This window comes from Trachurus trachurus (assembly GCF_905171665.1).
Source record: "Trachurus trachurus genome assembly, chromosome: 6".
Lineage (NCBI taxonomy): Eukaryota > Metazoa > Chordata > Actinopteri > Carangiformes > Carangidae > Trachurus > Trachurus trachurus.
Genome location: NC_139897.1, coordinates 19,980,630 through 20,001,859, shown reverse-complemented (window position 1 = coordinate 20,001,859; position 21,230 = coordinate 19,980,630). Strand labels below are relative to the sequence as shown.

The 21,230-nt window shown below is 45.3% G+C and overlaps 1 protein-coding gene across 2 annotated transcripts in view; it reads right to left on the bottom strand.

Annotated features, from left to right (window-relative positions):
- The window catches only part of dusp8a (dual specificity phosphatase 8a), a 42,074-nt gene extending 20,844 nt beyond the window's left edge, over positions 1–21,230 (bottom strand). Inside the window, exons 1-3 of one of the 2 annotated variants that reach the window (XM_083974198.1) lie at positions 20,941–21,230; positions 14,477–14,893; positions 4,915–5,053 (exon numbers count right to left, since the gene is read on the bottom strand). In XM_083974198.1, coding sequence (XP_083830324.1) covers positions 4,915–5,053; positions 14,477–14,713 — 376 coding nt within the window. In that variant the 5' untranslated portion in view covers positions 14,714–14,893; positions 20,941–21,230. Of the gene's footprint in view, positions 1–4,914; positions 5,054–14,476; positions 14,894–20,609; positions 20,736–20,940 lie in introns of those variants that run through there. The other variant, XM_083974199.1, reaches the window with a different exon arrangement.

Sequence of the window (21,230 nt, the reverse complement as noted above, 5' to 3'; positions counted from 1 at the left end):
CTGACACAAACAGACCTCCTTATGTAGCTCATTGGAATGTCTCTGTGAACGGCTGCATTGTGAGATTTGGCCTCCCACGATTACCTCACCTCTTCAGCTTCTCTCGGATGCACACGCACGCGCACACTCACACACACACACACATACAGGGGCCACCGCCCCGTTGTATAACAGCGCAGAAGAATGACACATAACTGAATTGACCTTTGTACCTCTGTCTGTGCAGTCACACCCTAACCTGATCTCATCAAAGCCCCGGGGTACACAGCAGCTCCTGTGTGCATTTTGAGTGTATGTGTGTGTATGAGAGAGAGAGAGAGAGAGAAAAAAAGAGAGCGAGCAAAAAGAAAATGAGAGAGAGGCGGCACCTTTCATCTCCTAATACCTCTCATCTGTATGTCATCGTCATGTCTTATCCTGTGTGCTTTTGCATCGAGCCGTCTGGCTGACAGCGTGGGAGTCAGCAGACTAACTATGTCCCACTTACGTACCACATACAAATACAATAGTACGCAGCACATTGTGTTTTTTTTATTATCATGGTATATTTTTCACAAGATATGATACAATAATCACACAGAGGACGAGTAGAAAACTGTTTCTGAGCTTTAATTCTTTGCACATGTGCACATCTGGAACAACAACGTCCGTCATCGACGCACTTTAAAGTTACATGAATTGACTGTATGCATAATGACATCTTTGAGTCTGGGTGGACTACATTATTTAAAACCTGAAATTAGTGTGTGTAATGCTGTGAGGAATGTGAAGCAGCTCAATCCTCACTCAGCCTGTTTAGGTGATACATGACGTAGAGGTCGGAGGTCACATCCAGATACCTATCTACTGAACAGGATTACAGGTTGTCATCAAGTCACCTGAGTGGGGAACACCTGCTTCTTTACTGTTGTTATAATCACTTTTATTATTAATTGATCTATAGTTTTTTTTGTGATTAATTGATCAATTTTTATATAAATTATTCTGCATATTTTCCCAATGTTTTCTTTTCTTTTTACACTGACATAAAACAGAGACAAGCATAAATTACTTAAGTGATAAACCAATTATCCGAATCAATCTGTTAAGTACCTGTTTCCTCACTGATAATTAGAGATAATTGGATAGCGTACGTGAAGTCACTTGAGTTCAGATGTTCAGTACATGCTGCCCTCCATCTCAGCCCAGTGTGTCCAGCACGTGCTTTCATCCCTTGTCTCTATTTCATTTCCTTGTGTGTCCCTCTTTTCTCCTTTTGCTTTATCTCTTTGACCCAGTGGTGCGGCGATTTAGTAATCCTGCGAAAAACACTGGCAGATGGCACTGGGAAAGATTAGGAGCAGTCTTGCACATCTGCAAACTCCACACACACATATAAACACACACAGATTAGACTATATTACACACCTGCATGTCCCCACACCTTCATTTCCTCTTTATAATGTCTTTTCATTTTTTTTCCCCGATTGTTTTATTTCTAGATTCTACCTTCTAGCTGTCAGGTTTTACAGTGCTTTGACAAAATGTGTGTGCTATGAATAAAATGCGCTGTTATTTTTATCACCACCTCCCGTCCACTTCAAACCATCATCTAACTCTTTGTCTTTTCATCTGAAGTAGATATTCCACACTTTCTCATCTCTCTCTCTCCCTTTTTGATTCTTCTCTTTCTATTCTGTCACCTACAGCTTCCTTTGCTAAAAACTACAGCGTGAGCTTTTGGATGCCAGTGTCAAGAAGCTTCAAGCAAACATCAAAGTCGACGTGACGCATGACGGAGCAACGCAATTGGCTTCAGTTAACATACCACCTAGCTGCACACTAGCAGGCAGTGCTGTCTTTGGTTTGGCTGTGCACTGCAGCTCGGTGGGAAACATGCAAACTTTAGACCCACTGGGGAGGCAGCTGGCTCCGACCGAGTGATGTTCTCCTCCGCACACACGCACACTCTCACACACAACTACGCACTACAAAAAGTCAGAACTCTGAAAAAGGCAAGACGCATCAGCCTGAGCTCCAACTGGGTGAGATCATTGCTGTGGTAAAAAAAAAAGAAGAAAAAAAAGGCTGTCCTCAGAGAGACATGATTCTCACAAACACTTTCACACAGTCGATGAAGAAATAACACAAACACACATGTGTACACAAGCACGAACGCATAACCCACGGGAACATGCATTTATGTTCATGTATTTATGTTCCGTCACATCCGGTGTGTGAACACATCCGTGTTTCAAACTAAACCCACGGTGATCAGCATTCGCTGCCTGGACGACTCGTCCCATTCACAAAAGCGATGGATCTATTGGTGGAAGGCTTGCTCGATGACATCATCTACATGTAGGAAGTGGTGTGCGCTCTGAGCCTGACTTATTGATTATTAGTGAATGGAAAGAAACCCGAGAGGAGTCACCAGTTGTTTTTGGATCAATGTGTTCCCAGTACACGCAATTAGGGTTGTGTAGCCTGTTATTTAAGCAGCCTATCTGCCAATCTCCTATCAATTAATTCTCCGACTTTACAGGATTAAAATTGTGCTTTAAAATATTGAAAACATAAACCCGTTTTTGAAATGTCTGTCCCTGCAAGATTGTGTCCTAATCTCTCTCTGGAAAGCCTCTGCATGAGTAACAGTTAAGGCAGAAAATCCTCTTCCCCCAAGACAGCAAGCTCAGTAATTATTCTTTTATTCACCCTGTCCATCCCATTTATGGATTCTTTTCTTTTCATCTCACTATCTGACTCTACCTCCTCACCCCTCCCGAGCACATTAGCGCTCACTTGATTTGCAGCAATGTTACGGTGAGTGCGTGTGCGGTCTGGATGCGTGAGGCTGAGAATAAGTCATCAGTCAGATATGAAGTCATCGCAGGAATTATTAGCATCATAAATCAGAGGCTCCGTAAAAGGGCCGGGGGGGGGAGAGGTGGAAAAGAGGGCGGTTGAGGGAGGAGAGGATGAAGGGAAGAGGGGGGAGGGGGGGGGGGTGTAATTTTAAAGTATGTTGTAACTTTAAGAATGTGAGATCTAAAGTAAAGCCAATTAAATCCAGAGACAGAAAAAGAGGGGGAAAAGGGCCTCGATTTAGGATCATTTTAATCATCTTCTTGCCCATAAAATGTCAGAAGATAGAGAAACATATGGCAGCCATGTTTCACATATGCTGATTGTCGTGCATCCCCATTATCTAAAGCCCAAAAATACAAACTTAGAAAGTTACGAAAGCAGAGAAGAAAGTCCTCACATGTGTGAAACTGGGAGCAGAGAACATTTGCCATCCATGCCTGATGGATGACTTAAACAGTTAACTAAGTGTTGTGCATTCACTCATTATTTTCTAATTAGGAACACATCTTGTAAATCAAAAATAATTTAAGCAGCGACCGCTCAAAAAGGCTCAATAAATCCCTACCAACCATTACCCCTTCTCGTAACTCACACCATCTCTCTCATGGAAACTCTGCAGAGTCACACATGCAGATCCTGCAGCGCTCATCCGCACGATGTTGTAAAGCATGAATGCATGCTTGCATGTACACGCAACACCCTCCATCCATCCATCCGCCCACCCACACGCACGCAGACGCACATAAACATCGAGCATGCACAAAAATGCTTCTAGCTCCACTGACCCCAATAATACAGCCACCCAAACAACAGCCAACGCCATTGGCTGAGTCCTTCTGGGGAATATTCTCTGCCACTGTTGTCGTGGAAACAGCAGAAAAGCCGGGGCAGAAATGGAAGAAAAAAAAAAGGAAAAAGATTCGTTTTTCTTTTTTTTTTTCTCTCCTGGAGAAATGTGGCAGGAGTGAGCTGAGGAGACTGATAAAGAGGAGGAGGAGGTAATCGCTGACAAGGGGTCTTTCATTAAGAAGGGTATGATGTCTGATCAAAAAGGCTGGGGAGGAAAATCCTAGCTTTCAGTGTGTGCACTGCGTATGTGTGTGAGCAATACTGAACATGACTGTGTGTGTGTGTGTGTGTGTGTGTGTGTGTGCCATACAGTATGTTCGGGTGTGCCCGGCCTAAGCATGTGCTCAGTACATCTCTGTGACTGCGACTAATTGTAGAGCCTGGGCGCTTTGAGGCAATCCTCAGCATCTATGAATGACTCAGGAAAAAAAACGCTAATCTCCCAGCGGAGGAAGGGGGGGGGGGGGGGGGGGGGGGGGGGCTGAGAGGAGGAGAAGAAGAATGGGGATGTGGGGATGCAGAAAGGAGAGCAGAGATTTGCCCTAGCAGCATGCCTCCGCTGTCTTATTTCCAATCCTGACTGAGGCAGATTACGTTCCCCTTTCTTTGCTGACACATTTGGGGTGGATTCGTACGCCTCCGCTAGTGGATGTGTGTGTAATGTCATCCCTTAAAAAAGCTGCAGCCGCTGCAATTGAGACGTTATTAACTCAACGAGGCTATTAACAGTCTTGCTGGGGCTCAATTATAAGTCTTAGTGTGCTTAGTGGACACTATGACAGGATAATAACTGTGGTAAATAAGGCCAGAGGATTGAAGTTAAGCTTCAGCTGTATTTCAGGGATGTTGGAGAAGAGGAAGAGTGTAGCGAAGCTTAAGCATCAAAGAGTCACGAGAGAGGCTTTGTATCCAGGCTCTCCTCATACCTCCACATATACCTGCGAACCTGTGAAAGTCTGAATACTGCCAGAAAAGAAAAGAGGAACAGCAAGTACAACATGACTGGGGGGGAGATAAACACTTTTTTGTTATGCCCATGAGTGACACCTGCTGACTAAACTGTGCCATGACAAGCCAACAGTAAAAGGACAGGGAAAGGTAACACACAAAAAAAAGAAAAGAACAAAAAAAAAATCTGAAGATGTTGCTCTTGTCCATCCTCACACTCACAAACAAAACCATCATCATCACATCCACGACCCACTCGCACTCACATACCGGTGAGCAGGGAGACTTTGTGGAAGGTGCCCTCCAGTTTTCCCATGAGAATGTGCACAAAGCCGTCTTTGGACAGATGCCCCGCCTCCTTGGAGCTCTGGTCATAAACCACCACTTCCTGCTTCCTGCCCAGCTCCACCTGCACAAAATGATAAACAACAAAGAAGAGAGTAAAGTTCATCATTCGGTATAGCACTGAAAGTCAATCATTTGGCAACAACAAGGAAGGCAGAGACGGTTAATATGACTGTCATCGATTTTCTCGTTTTGCAGTGTAGTGTAATTAAGTGTAATATCCCTTCAGAGAGGCTTTGCCCTGAGGATCATCTTCTCTTGGCAGAGTGAGGTCATCATGCAACAGTAATTCTGACAATAAATGCACGTGAGGCGCTGCACAGATCAAACCTGCTGCCGCTGCCCTGATACACACCAGGAAGCAGAAACACGGAAAAAGAAAATGAACTCACAAACATACTGCTGGGAGTTGTGGCAATAAACACTGGCTGTGTCAATGCCAACGATGACAACAGTAAGCAGGAGGAACTGGAGGTGACTCTAGAGTAAGTTATGAAGATGGGATGAATAATGCATGAGGGCTGAGTGTTGCGCCGTGCAACTAAGACTGTAATATTTACTGTGCAGGTTCTGGTGAGGGGGTTATTTGTGGTAATGGGAGGTAAAGCTGCCTATGACACTATGAAGGGTGTGGGCATCCATCAATGCATCGGAGTGATGCTGTTTGTGTCATTTAGTCAGGAAGAAGATATGAGCATGCGCCAGTGTGGAGAAGAGTGTGTGTGTGTGTGTGTGTGTGTGAGAGTGTGAGCATGTGCTGGTGGTGCACACACACACACACACACACACATACACGCACACACACCAACCCGGCTGTGTGTTGTTCCCCATGTTGTCAGGCAGGCTTTGGTCACATGACCATCAGGCAGCGCCTACTGCAGCTATGAATCACTGCATCATTGAACCGCCACTGGACAGGAGAGGAGAGAGGGAGGGGAGGAGGATGGAGGACGCACGAGAGAGAGAGAGAGGGGGGTGGGGTGGTGGGGTAAGATGCGAGAGGGTTATGGAGATAAAAAGGAGGAAGAGAAGAGTGAGGGTAAGGTGATGGTGGAGGGAGAATAGGAGATGGAGGGAGACGAAGATGAGACAGGACAGCCCGCCTCATTTCTTTTGTTTACCTCAACATACAGAACACCCTCCTCGCCATGGAGCAGCCATTAGCTTCAAGGCAAAATTGCACTTTCTCAAGTGCTTGCCAGCCGCTGTATTCACTCTGCGTCTACTAAGAGGCACACAGCGGTGATGATAGCTAATGGTACACACAGCTACACAGTGTGCATGGGGTGCGCCTGATTATGTTTCTGCTTACAGAGCAGCTGTAGCAGGACGCCTTGGCAGAGCGCCATGCAGGTGATATGGACAGGACAAAGTCAGTCTGGTTAGAAAGTGGCTCTAGTCCAGTAAAAAGCTGGTTTGGGCCATGCTTTGCTGCATCAAACAACAACAACACTGACATAAAAGCATGAAAAAGCTGCAGCAGATGATGCAGATGATCCTTACCATCAATCAAGAAAGACACATGTCGTTCCCCATATCTCTATTGTTATTATCCAATTGTTTGTCATTTATCTACTGTTTGCTGTATAATGCAGTGATAAAATCGGATGAAAATTAGATGAGTTAGAAAAGCCTGGCAGCTATTAGCATTCATGTGTTGTCTAGGTAAAATATACAGTAGTGCTCACTCCATGTTTTTTTTTTTTTTTTTTTTTTTTTAATAATTTGTTATTTTTCATACTTGCATTCTCATCTTCACATCTCTTTCTTTGTTTTAAATGCCCTACACCTCCATCTTTACTAACCCTGGATAATTTTGGCTAATAATCCTAATGGGATCAGATCTAATTTGGGATCTTGATCTTAATGCTTGAGGATTACAGGCTGCACATACATGCACAAATGAGCACAGAGAAACACACACACTCTACGCTGCACACTACCAAACACAGCGCAAAAAAAAAGAAAAAAAAAAGTTTATTTTCCAAGGTGAAAACATAAAATGAATACTGGAGTAAAAATAGAACAGTTAATCAGTCTGTTACTCACTGTCGGACAAGCAGTGGGTGATGTGTTCAGGTTTAACAAAACAGTGAGTCATTTATCCCTGCTTAACGATTTCATAACTTGCACCATATCTTATGTACTGCATGTCTTTGGTGTCTGTAAAACTGCTCTATAAGTATTCCACCTCACTCTCTGGACTTGCTAACGAGCACTGCATTGAGGTGTATGGGGCTTATAATGTGATTTTCACAATGTGCTAAACAAAACAGATGGTTTTTAACAGTAACAATATTTTTTCATGTGGATTTTCCACAAACTCCATGGTGCACTGAGGGTTCATTCAGTGTTTCAGCCTGCAGGATGAAATTACACCTGATCTCATCCCCTTTGAACACACTCTCTGTAAGCTGAAAGAAATAGCTGCCTATATTAGATAGTGTGTGAATGATAGTAGAGATAGTAGGATATCAGCTAGATTGTGTGTGAATGATAAGCTCCGGCCATACGTCCTGCTCAGTATGTTATATGCATAGAGTTTTGCTGCAGTGTTAGAGGTCAACGACCCAGGGGAGCACACGGGGCTGGCTGTCAAGACTGCAGCAGCAGTAGTACAGATCTCTCATCCCTCTGCAGTGCTACAGCATCACCACAATTACTACTGTACTGGCCCAGGCGCTCTGACGCATGCACACTGCAGGTAAACAAGGAATGCCACTGGCAGAGAGAGAGAGAAAGAGGAAGGGAGGGGAGGAGTATAGAAACCGAGATGAACAAATGGGAAAAAACAAGGGGAGGCGAGAAGGGAGAAGGAAGCAAGGAGGAAACGAGGAAACGAGGAAACTCATGAAGGGGATCAAGGGGACGATCGAGGCAGGAGGAGAATCAGCTTTAGGGAGAGAGAGGAGGAGGAGGAGGAGGAGGAGGAGGAGGAGGAGGTGAGGGGGGGGACAGAAGGTGGCACTGGCAGACCAAATGCTACAACCCTGCTGCACCCAGGCTTCCTGTAAAGGATCTGAAGGCTGGCATCTCAGCAGGACATAAACAAGAAGCAGACACGGGGAGAGAGGTTATTTTTCTCCTGTCGCCCGTAAAGGCAACAAGAAAGCCGGAGACAGAGCAGATGAAATACAGAAGGAGTTTGTATACTTGTGCTCATGGTGTGAATTTAGAGATAATGTGAAAAAAATGAAGGTGTTGTGCAAGAGACAGTGAGAAAGACTCCACATCATCCTACAGTAACTGACCCGAGCTATGAAAAATGAAAGCAGCGGGAGGAAAAACAAGGTCTGGCACATTAAGGCTTGTCCTTACTGTCAATGCTCTTCTGCACGGACAGTTTGTACGCAAACACAAACACACACTCACACACACACACACACACACACCATGAAACATAAATGATTGGTAGCCTGGCAACAAAAGATACCAGAGGAATTCTGGGAAGACACAGGCCCGAGCTGACGTTTAAGTGCAAGTGAAACATGGTTTCCTCTGATCTCAGCACAGTGTTACTGACCAGTGACAAGGTCAGTGCTGCCGAGCGGGACACTATGTGTGTTTGTGTGTGAACTGGCCTGTGACACAACATCAGCACAAACGGTCTAAAAATGGCCCCACATTCCTGAAGCGCGGTCCGGGTTCTCGGAGTGTGAGCTCTGTAGGACGTCCCACAGAAAACAAGTGGCTGCAGTGTGAACTCTCTTTGACTAACAGTTTCAGCTCCGACTATAAAATGTTAAAGCTGCACAGAGCCCCAAAGCAGACACCGGAGAATAAAACACACCGTGCATTTTGATCACACACTGTCTTTTAACATCGAAATGCACGGTATGACACACTTGACCCTACATACAGTACATTACGTCCTGACAGAGGTTCTGCTGCAACAGGCAGTGACCTCTGCTAACAGTTGATCCGTCAGTTTAAGACCCGGCTGCCACACACGGTGCAACAACATATACAACTCGCTGCCGTACAGAAAGATCCCACCCTGGGGCCAGATGATGATGTCATTGACTGGCACTGGCAGCTGCCATTTCCATGTGTGCTTTAGTAGGTGTGATGTGTGTGTCGCGGACTTCCTGTGCTTCTATCCTTACGAGGACCAAATGCAGAATTAGTGTTTAGAGTTACCGTTTTAAGTTACGGGTCTGGAAGTACGTTGATGATTTATCTGAAGTTTATGGGTTAAGAAATGAATGTCAACAGTTTAAAGTACAGTGTTGCAACTATATATACTGTATGTGTGTGTGGGTGTGTGTGTGTAGGTGTGTGTGTAGGCGTGTGTGTGTGTGTGTCAGACAAGGATGTGAAGATGTGGCAGGGTGGTGAAAGTCCCTGATGCCTTTGTGCATGTGCAGCGTGAGGTCATCACATCCATGGATGTGGTCACCTGATCTGATCACACACTAACACTGCTGAATGTCAGAGGATCTCTAACACACAGAGACACACACAGTATACACACCAGGCCCCAACAGGTTACATATTCAGATACAAGTAATTCCTGTACAGATTTATACACAAGTATACAATTTCCGCCTGTCTGTCTGTCTGAAAACTAAAATGCTGTCTGTCAAGAGCATGCATGCTGCAGGTCCGGTTATTCCTCCTCACTTTACATATAATGAAAACCACAATTCATAACTACAAATCATCTCCTCCATCTTTCTTAAATTTCTTAAAAGTATGTGTCTTTCTATGTCCTTGTTTCTCCTAGATCAGGGTGCAGTAGGTTATGTCTGAAACTTTATACAACATATGAGTGTGTGTCTATGTTAGACAGTAGGAGCTTCAAGCAAACAGTGATTCATGCCATGATCTCATCAAAGCAAACACATGACATGTCTGACTGTTGAAAAACCACCCCTGGCTACAGCGCCTTTGTTTGAACTGAGCAAAAAGGAAAAATGTGAATGAAATGTTTTAAAAAATTCCCTGAGTTTGCCCTTTGGGTAATCAGGGAAACAATCCATGCAGTGAGTCATCAACTAAGTTCTGCTGCTACTGTCAAGACAGATGACACACTCATGTGTTTTCCTTCATTTTGAAATTGTGTGCCGCTTTTTACTGGAAACTTCTGTGTTCAGAACAATGAAAACTATATGGTGTTTTCCAGTGACATGGCCAGTGTCTTTACCCTGTGTCTGACACTTAAATACAAGCCACTCGTTGTTGTTCCTGCTTGGCCTGACAAAATCCATAAGCGTATTTGTCTGTTTAAAAAGTAAAATCAAAAGTAATCAATTTACATTAAACAGTGTTTTGATTATCTACGTTCTAAAAACTGTTGTTGATCAATTTCCTGTCAGTCACCACATTGATTTATTGACTAATAACTCAGTGTAATTGATTTACTGCATTTTTTGGTCAATTTCCAAAAAAACTAGGAAATAAAAAATGTTCCTTTTCTTTCCCTGTGTGGATTTCAACAGCAGATGTAACTCACTGCGTACTACTGCGCAGTCAGTTACCAGAAACACTGAACTTACAAGTAAAAAGTGGTTCAGTCATATCTGGCTAATAAACCAATCCACTCATTTAGGTCAGTATGCTGATCCAGTGGATTTTTGTGTTTACGTAAAATATGTCAAATCACCGCTCCGTTTGTGAATAGGCTGCTGTATTCTCCCTCCTACTTTGGGTCTCATTCATCTGAGGTCTGGCCTTCGTGTCTTTATACAGGGGGAAGGGTGATTCCCAGAGCTGACTGCTGGTAGCAAAAACCTCTGGTCCATCTGTCAGGCCTGCCTGCCTGCCTGCCTGGCCGACTGTCCCGGTCACAGCAGCAAGGATTAGCCAGACTTAAGCCAAGAAACCAGCCGCCTACCGTGCAGCCTGTCAGAAAAGGCACGAGGAAGCACCGTTCCCAACTAAGCCTAAAAGCCATCGCTCTCCCAGCAGCCAGCAGAGGTCCACTAGCACCTAGCCCACTTAGTGTGTCCAGCTCTTCTCTGACCTACATTAACAGAGAGCAATAATAAAGAGGTTATGAGGAGATGGGATAAGAAAGTGGACACCATTTTGATGCCGACCGCTGCGCTCGCTGGTCATGGATGTTCATTCAGCTCAGTTAACTGAAGCGTCGGGAGCTTCTATGAAAGAGGGTGAGTGCAGCGCCTTGTGGGACGCAGGCTATTAGTGCTCAATGGGATGTGAGGCGGGAGGCAGCCAGGGAAGAGGTGGAGGCAGCAGCCCATCCATGAATACCCTCAGCACTGCTCTCCCGCTTCCTGCATTCACTTCCCCAACAAAAGCGCCACAATGGTGTCCTTTGCTGTCTTGGCTGGCTGAGGCAGCGCTCCTGGCGATGCTCAGAGCCATGTGGGGGGTAGAGAGGATGGTGTGTGTGTGTGTGTGTGTGTGTGTGTGTGTGTGTGTGTGTGTGTATGTGTATGTGTGCGTGAGAGGGGTTAGCTGGGAGTCGGCTTTAACACCATGCAGCCAGTCTGCACGTGCCCAGCCCGCGGCCTGCCAGTGGCCGCACAAAAGGGATGATGTCATGCTTAGCCAATAACAAAAGAGTCTGGGTCTGTCAGGCCCTCCTCTCTCACCCGGCTAGTTCCAGCTTTATCCAGCCTAGCATTAATCGCAAGCCTTATCCTCTTTACTGGGGGTGGGGAATGGATAATAACAAACCAGCCATGGGGCAACACCAGGCACGGAGAGGAAGAGGAGAGGAAGTACAGGAATAAATGATGAAAGAAGAGGTTGGGTGGTGGTGGGACGCTGGAGGCTACAGTCGTGGGGAGACAGACAGACGGACAGACAGGCAGACAAAGCTGTCATGAGACTGAAAGTGAGAGAAATCAGGAGGAAGCATTGCTCTACAGGGTGCCACAGTGTGAGATCTGCCAACCACAGAGCCCTCACACAGACATGGACCAAACACACCCAGCATAGAAATACATTTAAGCCTGCTGCACTGACTGAAGTAATGAAACTCAAACTGTGACTAGATCCAAAGCCTCACACACTTCACAGCTCTCCAGCTTTTCTTTTGTTGTTGTTGTTTTTTTTACCCTGTCTAAATCTGTAGACTGGAAGAGTAGGTCATGCATCGTCACAACCCAAAATAAAACCATTATCTGAGCTATACTGGATCTTTCGGTTGAGGTGAGTCACGCATTCTCGTATGCCGGCTCTCCCGTGTGGCCTTCAGGCTTTGGAGCTTCTTTTGTATCCAGGTACATGTTACTCTGCCTGGCAGAATGCACTAACACAAGAAGTATTACACAAGATCCTTGTCCAGCTAACAGTGGTAAATTTTGGGTGAGAAGAATGGCATGTGGGTTCGACTGCCAGAAGCCCTTGCAATAAAGCTGAATTAAAACTAATTGCAATAACAGAGTCTGTGAGAAACAGCAGGCACATAGGGGCTGTCAGCCAACGGAGCAATTATACAGATGCTATTAGCTGAACCGAAGGTCATTTGACTTGAGAAAGTAACAATAATGCACAGTTCTCATCCATTTTACCATCTGACCATGTGGAAAGTGTCAGTCACCTACAAGCGTCAACTATAATCCAACAGGAGCGGCAAAGCAATAATCTTGAGCAGCAGTGTGTAATTATTTGCCATTTGGTGGGCAGGGTGTGTTTTAGGTGATTAAAGTTCTTTAACCATGTACCAGACCGAGACAGAGAGTCAGTTTATCAGTCATGACTCCACAACTGATACAGAATCTACAGTATAAGGTGGAAAGCTGGTCATCTGGAAAAAATAAGAAGACACAGAAGTGCAGAAAAATACACTTCTTCAAATGGGAATGTAAGTCACTCCCCATTGACTGTATAGTAGAAATAAACATGGTACAAAAACGTTCCTCCTCAATAACAACTGTATGTGGGATGAATTTATATAAAATGCACTTATAAAATATAAAAGTCCACCTTGGCTCATTTTTAGATTATCTGGGAAGTCGGTGGTCTCAGGTACCTGGCAACTCCACCGTTCTGCAGAAACCTATGTGTGATGTCAGGGTGGTTGCAGGCCCATTTTTATTTACGACCTATGATCATAAGTCACTGTCAGTCAGATGAGTGACACGTCAGACTCACTTGCTCCTGGCAACCAGGAAGTAAAAACCACAAAAACAAAACAACAGCATTTTATGGGTTATGCCATTCAAACCAGTTCAATCACCCGTTAGGTGTCACTGACTACTGTGGATCAGCATTTTATTGCGTTGGGCGTGCCAAGGGTAAAAGTTAAACAAATACCTAAGAATAACATTCAGAGAATGAAAAGCAGTCAGGAAGAGGAACTCCATCTGCCACCTGCACAGCTTTGTCGTTGCATTTTTGTACACTCAAGTAAAACTGTTGGGTGCCACACAAACTACTGTACATGGTGGCACAAAACACATCCCATACATAAAACACACAAACGTCACCTCCCCCTCCCCACGACCGCTTAGGTTTCCCATCTCAGAGTTCCTTCAGTTTCACACGGCGACTAAAAATACTGGAGTCAGCATGCCACGGGTGGACAGGCCATGGAAAAAAGGCTGTCATATTCGGAGGAGAAGTCATGGAAAACGGGAGGATCCGATTTCAGGGCCACTGATAAGCAACAAACCTACAGTAAGCTGGCCTGCCTGACAAATATAGCACTGGCTGATGTGGTGCAGGCATGGGCGAGCGCAGAGAAGCCCGATCCAGAACCACAGTGGTACATGGATCAGGCTGCTGCTGCTGCTGCTGCTGCTGCTGGAAACGTTGTAGGAAACAGATGGAGACATTAAGGTCTCTGGGACTTGCTCAAGGACACTTCAGCAGGGCAAACACTTGCTGATATGCAAACTGGAATCTGAGATCTCCGGTTCAAAGACGGTCTTCCCATCCCAACTGGCTGCATCTACTGTATAGTACTGTACATGCATGGTGCAGTGCACACAGAGTGCATTTCCTGTGGCTCCGTGTTTCTTTAAACAAAGAATTCCTCAACAAGACATTTTGTCACAGCAGTCTCTCGTGTTTTGTCACTATGTTGATTCCGCTGCTTCTGCTGAAACGACAAGATTTCGCCGACTTCCCTGCTCACTGTACTATGTAAATGCAGTATCTTCCCCCATCCTCATTTTCAAGAGGATTCCTTAAGTTTTTCTATCTCTTGTCGCCCTGGGTTTTGTTGATCAGTGCATGAGGAGGCAAAAGCAAAGATCAACATTTTGATTTTATAGCAAAGACCTTAAGTGCAGCTTATTGAGATCAAACTGGATTTAAAGGATCAATTAATTGATCAACACTCCATTGATCCCAATGATATATTATATTACCTGCCCCCTCCATGGGGTGGTCAGAGAGCAAAACTGGCACTGAGGCTTCAGCCATTGTCTTGCTCTCAGCGGCGAGGTGGAACCCTGCCACATGCACACTCTAATTCTGGCACTTAGATAAAAAAGCTCTCTAATCACCGGCATCACATCCCATCACACCAAAAAGCATCAACCTGTGGGTACGCCGAGCTTTAACTCACCTTCACCTTGCCATTGGGTTGCAGCAGCTCCGTGACGGACACCTTGTCCTGCTGCAGCCGCCTCTTCACCAACTTGGAGCAGCAAACGTTGACCGCACCCTGCACGTGTGACGCGTTGTACTCGGAGAAGGTTCTGCTGTCGATCACCAGCAAGCGGCCCGTTCCTCTCTGGATGAGGCTCGCCAGCCGCTTGATGTCCATCGTGCTTCGCTTAACCGGCCCTTTCTCCCCTGCCATGATGTCGGAGGAGCTGAGTAGTAACCCGGGGGTCACAGACGCAGGGGGGAGCAAGGATTGGGGTGAGGAGGTAGAGGGGAAAGGTGGAGGAAGAGATGGGGAGGAGGAGGAGGAGGAGGAGGAGGTGAGGTCAGTGGACGGGGGCTGCCACCGGAGCAGGCGCTGAGTGATCCATGGTGCCTGAGGGGACAGGAGGTAAAGAGAGAGAGGGAAAAGAAAAGGAAGAAAATAAAACAGTTAAAAATACAGTCACAATGCTGCACGGTGCTCGGTGGTTTATTACAATGCTATTATTGGCCAGCTGTGACATTCACAGCAGCCTCTGTCAGTTTTCAGATGCTCAGCTGATGATCAGACATCAAGGGCATGATCATCTCTCGTCCAGAGCTTCAGTCCGATCGTGCCAGCGCAAAGAATAAAAACAATTCCAACCCGACAAGGGACAATGACAGATTAATTACGCATAAATTTCCGAACCAAAGTCCAGCGCAAGATGTATTTTTGTGCGTTTGAATCATCATCTTTTATTGTCAGACTTTGAGCACCTTGTGTGTTAAAATAGCTACAATGCTAAACATGAATATAAAAGCTATTTAAAGAGCTACAAGCCAACTGGATCATCCACTGGGGATTTATCCGTCCAGAGATCTGAAGGAACATCACAGATCCAGATACAAAGCCAGACTTGAGTTAGACATGTCCAACAACAAAACACCAGTGTGTGTGTATGTGTGTGTCTGCAATAAGTGTGTGTGAAGGTTGGTTGTTGTTGATCGGGTGTCTCTTGCGAGGTAGCTCATGAAACAGGAAACTGAGGGAGTGAGATAAATTAAGCCAGGGGAATTCAGAGAGCAGGTCTGGACACAGGCAAACGGCCTGTGTGACATCCTGTGTATGTGCGTGAATGTGTGCGTATGCGTGTGTGTTGCAAAGAGCTGTCCATAAACTTGATGAACTGCCTCCTATCTATCACTACTAATCACTGTGATCTTCTCAATGCTTAAGTTCTCTGTGGAACTTCTGACATGACACACACACACACACATACACGTGGTTGATTAAACACTGACTGCATGCATGAGAAAAACTGTGCCAGGCAACACAATCCAGGAAGCTATCATTTGTTTGTGAGAAGAACACATAAATAAAAAACAATATGTAGTTGGCGACCACTTCCTTGGTCAAGCCAGGTGTCATGCGACAAGTGAGAAGGTCAGAGTGTGAATGCACTCGTGTTGTTTTATTTATCTACTGGCACGTGGTGTCATGAAAAATGAATGGGGCTCCTCTCATTTACCCCAAAGCCTAAATGGAGGTTTAAACCTCGGTTGAAAAGGGAGAGTACGGCAGATAGAAGAGAAGAATCCTCGGCCCGATAATCATTGAAAACATAGGGGAAATGTGTCATGTTATGATAAGAACGCTTTATGTAGGCAAGGTGCAGCAAGAAAAAAAAAAACCTGAGAGGAGACCTGCAGATAAAGAGAAACATTTTGCACACCAGACCAGTGGTGAGAAGGTGGGCGAGAAAAAACCGAGACAAAGAGGGTGGAGAGTCTGTGTCTTCTGATCTGTCTGTATCTTGGGAAGACAGGCTGCTCTGCAACTTTTCACCTCTGTTCTTTCTGACACTGTACCAGCACACAGGATGGGAGACGGTGGCAGAGCAGAGGGAGCAGGAGGGAGGTAGCGAAGGATGTTATTCAACGAGGATCTCGTCAGCCTAGCAACTCAGCCGGGGAGGGGACAGTTGTGGAGATGGAGCAAAGGAAAAGATATGACAAAAAAATAAATAAAAATACACGCTTGCAAGAGGGAGAAAAATGAAAAGGGAGGAGCTGTGTGGCTGAGACAGAGGGCAACAAGAAATGGAAAACTCTCTGCAGTTCTGCACCTAACAAAACAATGTGGCATAATAAATGTGACAAAACGTGTTGCAGTGAAATTCATGGCGACAAAAGCTTGAACATCATACCTCAACATCTTCTATCACATACACCAAGCTCTATCGCCACTACAGGCTGCTGTCTCTAACCCTGAACATGGATGTATGTACACATGCTGATGCTGCCCTGGCAACCTGCCTGATGCAAGAGCAGCAGCACAGGAACATGGAAGAAAGTCAGATAGATAGACAGTAGCAACTGCACTGTAAGCACAGCCAAACTGCTGCTGCTGTACCACAAAAGTACATACAGTAAAGACGACACACACAACCAAGTCATAACATAAACAATAAAATACTGCGCACGAACATCACACAGTGCATTTTGTATCTTTAAAAAAAAACCCAAATAGCAGACAAATAAATCTAATCTAGTTAATCCAATCTAATCTCCTCCCTGCCATAGTGACGACTGAGGACAGGTTTCTGCATTAATACACACACACACACAGACACGCAATATGGTGACCTGCGGCGACACAGCATGTAGCATACTGACATAGTGACATTCCCCCCACTTTTTACCATGATGTGTGCACCCCAGCAGCGATTCTGCAGAATTACCAAGCCTTGCTGCAATGTCAGCGCTCCCTGAAACACAAACAGCGGCGGCCACATTACGACCTTTCCCCATCACCTGTTATACCATACCTTATATGGTGCAGAGCCCTTTTGGCCAGGCGGCTAACAAGACAGCTTCCAGGGGTGTGTGAATCTTTCTGTTTCTTTCTGCCGGTTCCCTGCTGCTGAGCACAACATCTGACGCTGCATATGTCTAATGGCGACTGCTCCGCCACCCGCCCCGCCTCCTGCACGTTTTTCCCTCTCCGAATCCCTCCTTCCCCTCTCTATCACTGTCTTTCTTTGCAGTGGACAGGGATGGGTAGTGGTGGTGGTAGGAGTGAGGAGGAGTGTGCAGGGTTTACAACATGTGTGGCAGTATAGTGAGAGGGAGAGATTGGTGCTCTGCATCTCTCTGTGCCGCGAGACAATCATCCTATGGTAACCCTGCTCTCTGTATGTTTGTGTGGACAAGAAGGGGAATGGAGGAGGAGGAGGAGGAGGGGGGGGGGTACAATGGAGGGAACAAAGAGAGAGACAGAGACAGGAAAATATCAGAATATATACAAGAGAGAGAAATGACATGGCAGATTACATAGATAAGCAGCAGAGACCTCGGTGGGCTCAATCGGCACAACAATGCTACAAATCGTCTGTCTTCCTCCATCTTGCGTAGAGAGGCAGGAACAATACAGAGCAAAAACAAACAAGCCTCCTCGAACTAAAATAGGCAGCAGCCAGGAGCTGGCTGTGAGGCTCCGGCTGAACGGAGGAAAACAAGCCGAGAGGAGAGAGAAAGCGAGAGAGAGATGGAGACAGTGTGTACAGGCCCGGAGCAGATTCTGTTGTTGCCATAGAAACAGCCCGGTTGGGGTGATCAGGGGGCACTGGTAGGGTGATGGTGAGGGGATGCTACTGGTGCTGAATGATGCTTTATGGGGATACAAGAGTAAGAGCTAAAACTGACAGTGGTATACGGACACAGAAATAGATTGTGACAACTTGTGACCTGAGTTTATAACTAGACTGAACTTATCATGTTCCCCGAACTTACAAATCTCTGAGTTGTTCTGTAAAGATCTCGTCTCTGTTTTATGTATAGGCTAGTGTCCATCCTCCTCTAGCCTGAGACAGCAAATTAAGTGTCATCGTTTTTCCTTGGTTGAAAAGAAAAGCAACCAACCTCTGTATTTCTTTTCCAACATGCAAAAAAAGTCACAGCAAAAGATGCAGGCAGACAGGACTGTGCACTTCCTTAAAGTTCAAACAATGCAGTTACACCTTGACTACAGGCTGAGGCCAAGAAGAACCAGACCAACTGGTTGATTTTGAAGGATCTGTTTTTTGTTGAATTTACTGACATAACCTCCAAGTTTACCTTCATGTCGGCTGTGTGTCATTAAAACAAGAGAGAGCATGAATGATAATGTACCTAAACCAAACATTACCTCACGTCTACTCTGCCCATAACAAGCAACAGAACATTATCGTTTATTAAATCATGTTTAAACACTAGCCAATTAGATGATTAATGAAAACTCCATTTCCATTGATGAATTAATAATTTAAATAAATATCAGATAGAGAGAGACACATACAGAGGTATCTGGAAACCCCAGAGTTATGTACATTTTCCCCTGGCTTGTCTGTCTCGCAAATCATCTAACAGATTACTCTCTCTACAGCTGATAACAAAAGACTGATGATACTAAAGAATTGTCAGAATCGTCTCTGTAATACATCAATCAAATACATTAAAAAGACATGGCTTCATCTGTGCACAATGGATAATCCACACACAGACATATTCACAGGCTCCAAACCATGAGCAGAGCATGATGGTCCGGCTCAATAATGCCATATCAGACATCAGTGAGAGAGGCAAACACAAAGAGAGCAACTGGAGGGCAACCAACGCTGATGTAATACCATCCAGGTTATTCATTAACTTTGTGCATAACGTCACCTGTGGCTGCAGCCTTGAGTAGGTTGATATAAAGCTTAGTGTCATACAATGAAAGACAGGAGTTTCTTTTTGTTTAGGCCACAAACAATTACATCATCATAGCACCTCTGAGCCGTCAGTCTGCGCCACAGACTCTCTCCTGATCTGGAAGTTTGCATCTGCTTCTGTTTACGTGCCGTCTGTCTCTTTAGAGAGTATGTGTCATTTACAGTTCAAAAAGCTGCCACAACAAGGCACAGTGCTGGAGGAGACTGATCAGATTACATTTCTACTTAGAACTAATAATTATTTTCATTATTAATTAATCAATCTGAGGGTCATTTATCTTCCCAAAGGTCCATTGCTTGTTTTTACCACAATTCAAAACCAAACATTTAGATTGTTTTAAAAAGCAAGCCAGACATTGGAGCTAAACAAAAGCACTCTGCTATAAAAAAAAAAAAAAAAAACTTGAAAAAGAAAATGAAACGTAATTAAATAAATGTTTGGGCTCTTACGTGTTTTTTTGAATCTCTGATTAGAAGGGAGCATAATCCTATGATCCTACCATATCTACTGCGATGTCCCGTCAAGTACAACAACTGTAACTGGTTGGTTGAGAGCAGTGTGTGCAGCTGGATGTAAATAATGAATGTGCTCATTAGAAATAAGGTTAGTAGAGTGACGAGCCTGTCATGCAGAAGTAGCATACATGGAAGTGAGGAGTGCAACATGAGTGGTAATCATGTAATTTTGAAAAATCAATTTCTGGTTGGCCCTGGCGGAGCAGCAGCGTCACCAGTGTAAACAACATAACCAGGTGTAAAGCCCTCTGATGCCCTCTGATCAATATTCCCCCAGTGAGGCTGCTGCAGATTGCGGGCTCATATAACAAAGTGGGACTACCCCGGACTCCACCATAATAACAATAATCACATGATTACTGACTCAAACAATACAGATGTCTGTTGTAAATACAATATATGGCCTGTAAATATTTATCAGACGAGCAAAAAAAGAAGAAGAAGGGGGAAATCGTTCGAAAAGGCTGGTTTATATGTATAGTGACGGAGCGCACAAAGAAATAGACGGGACGTGGTGGCCTGTTTGATAACGTTAATAACAATGATGGAGGGTGAGCGGTCGTAGCGCACTATAATAAACCGACCTAGATTAGAAATAAGAATAGAACACAATGCGGACAACGGCCATTGCGTTTGTACAAATGTTGCACAATTTGCTTTAAATATCGTTACAGGAGACACAAACGGAAAAGATTTCTGCAGCGTTGTTTGAGTGGGAAACCTGCCCTGTGTTGTTATGACGCGTGGACATGACCGCATGCGAAGATGAAACTCTCCATTGATCAGACTGGCTGTGATGATCAAAAAACAGTAGCGCAAATGAAAGAGGAAATATACGAATGAAACGCTTCTTCTACCTACCTTGAGATGGTCGGACGGTAAAGGCTAATAATATTATGTTTGTGGAAAAAATAGATGAATCGATAACTTCAGCCTGGACGGGTTTAATTCCCATAATAAGACGAGCGCGCACAGCCAGGGAAGCGGAGAGCGCGCGCTGACAGAGTCGCTGCTGCAGCAGCGCGCGTGGAGACGCGTCGGAGGGAGGGGGGTGGGGGGGCACGAGCGCAGATGGCGAGCAACCGCTGCTAACGATAAGCTAGCTCCGAGGGTAACAACGCACTAGACAACAGCAAACCTTGTTCTATTAATCAATACACAACAACACACACACACAACACATGGCACTCACCTCAGGCTCCACGCGGCTGCTTTGTGTTATTCAACTGGCCTCCATGTGTGAGGGGGGGGACAGCGGCGGGGTCTTCATGGGGGCTGGTGGTGGTGTGTTTACCTGGCGCTGTGGCTGTGGCGGGGGGCAGGACAGCTGACCGAGGGTGACAGCGCCAGGAACAAGCGAGACATGGGAGCGCGGTGGTGGCGTTGAGCCCCGAGAGGAGAGCGGCTGTGGTTTCAACTGTGACCCGGGATACGTGTTCGTGGTGCTGGAGGCAGGGGGAGAGATTAGCTCGGCTAGGCTAG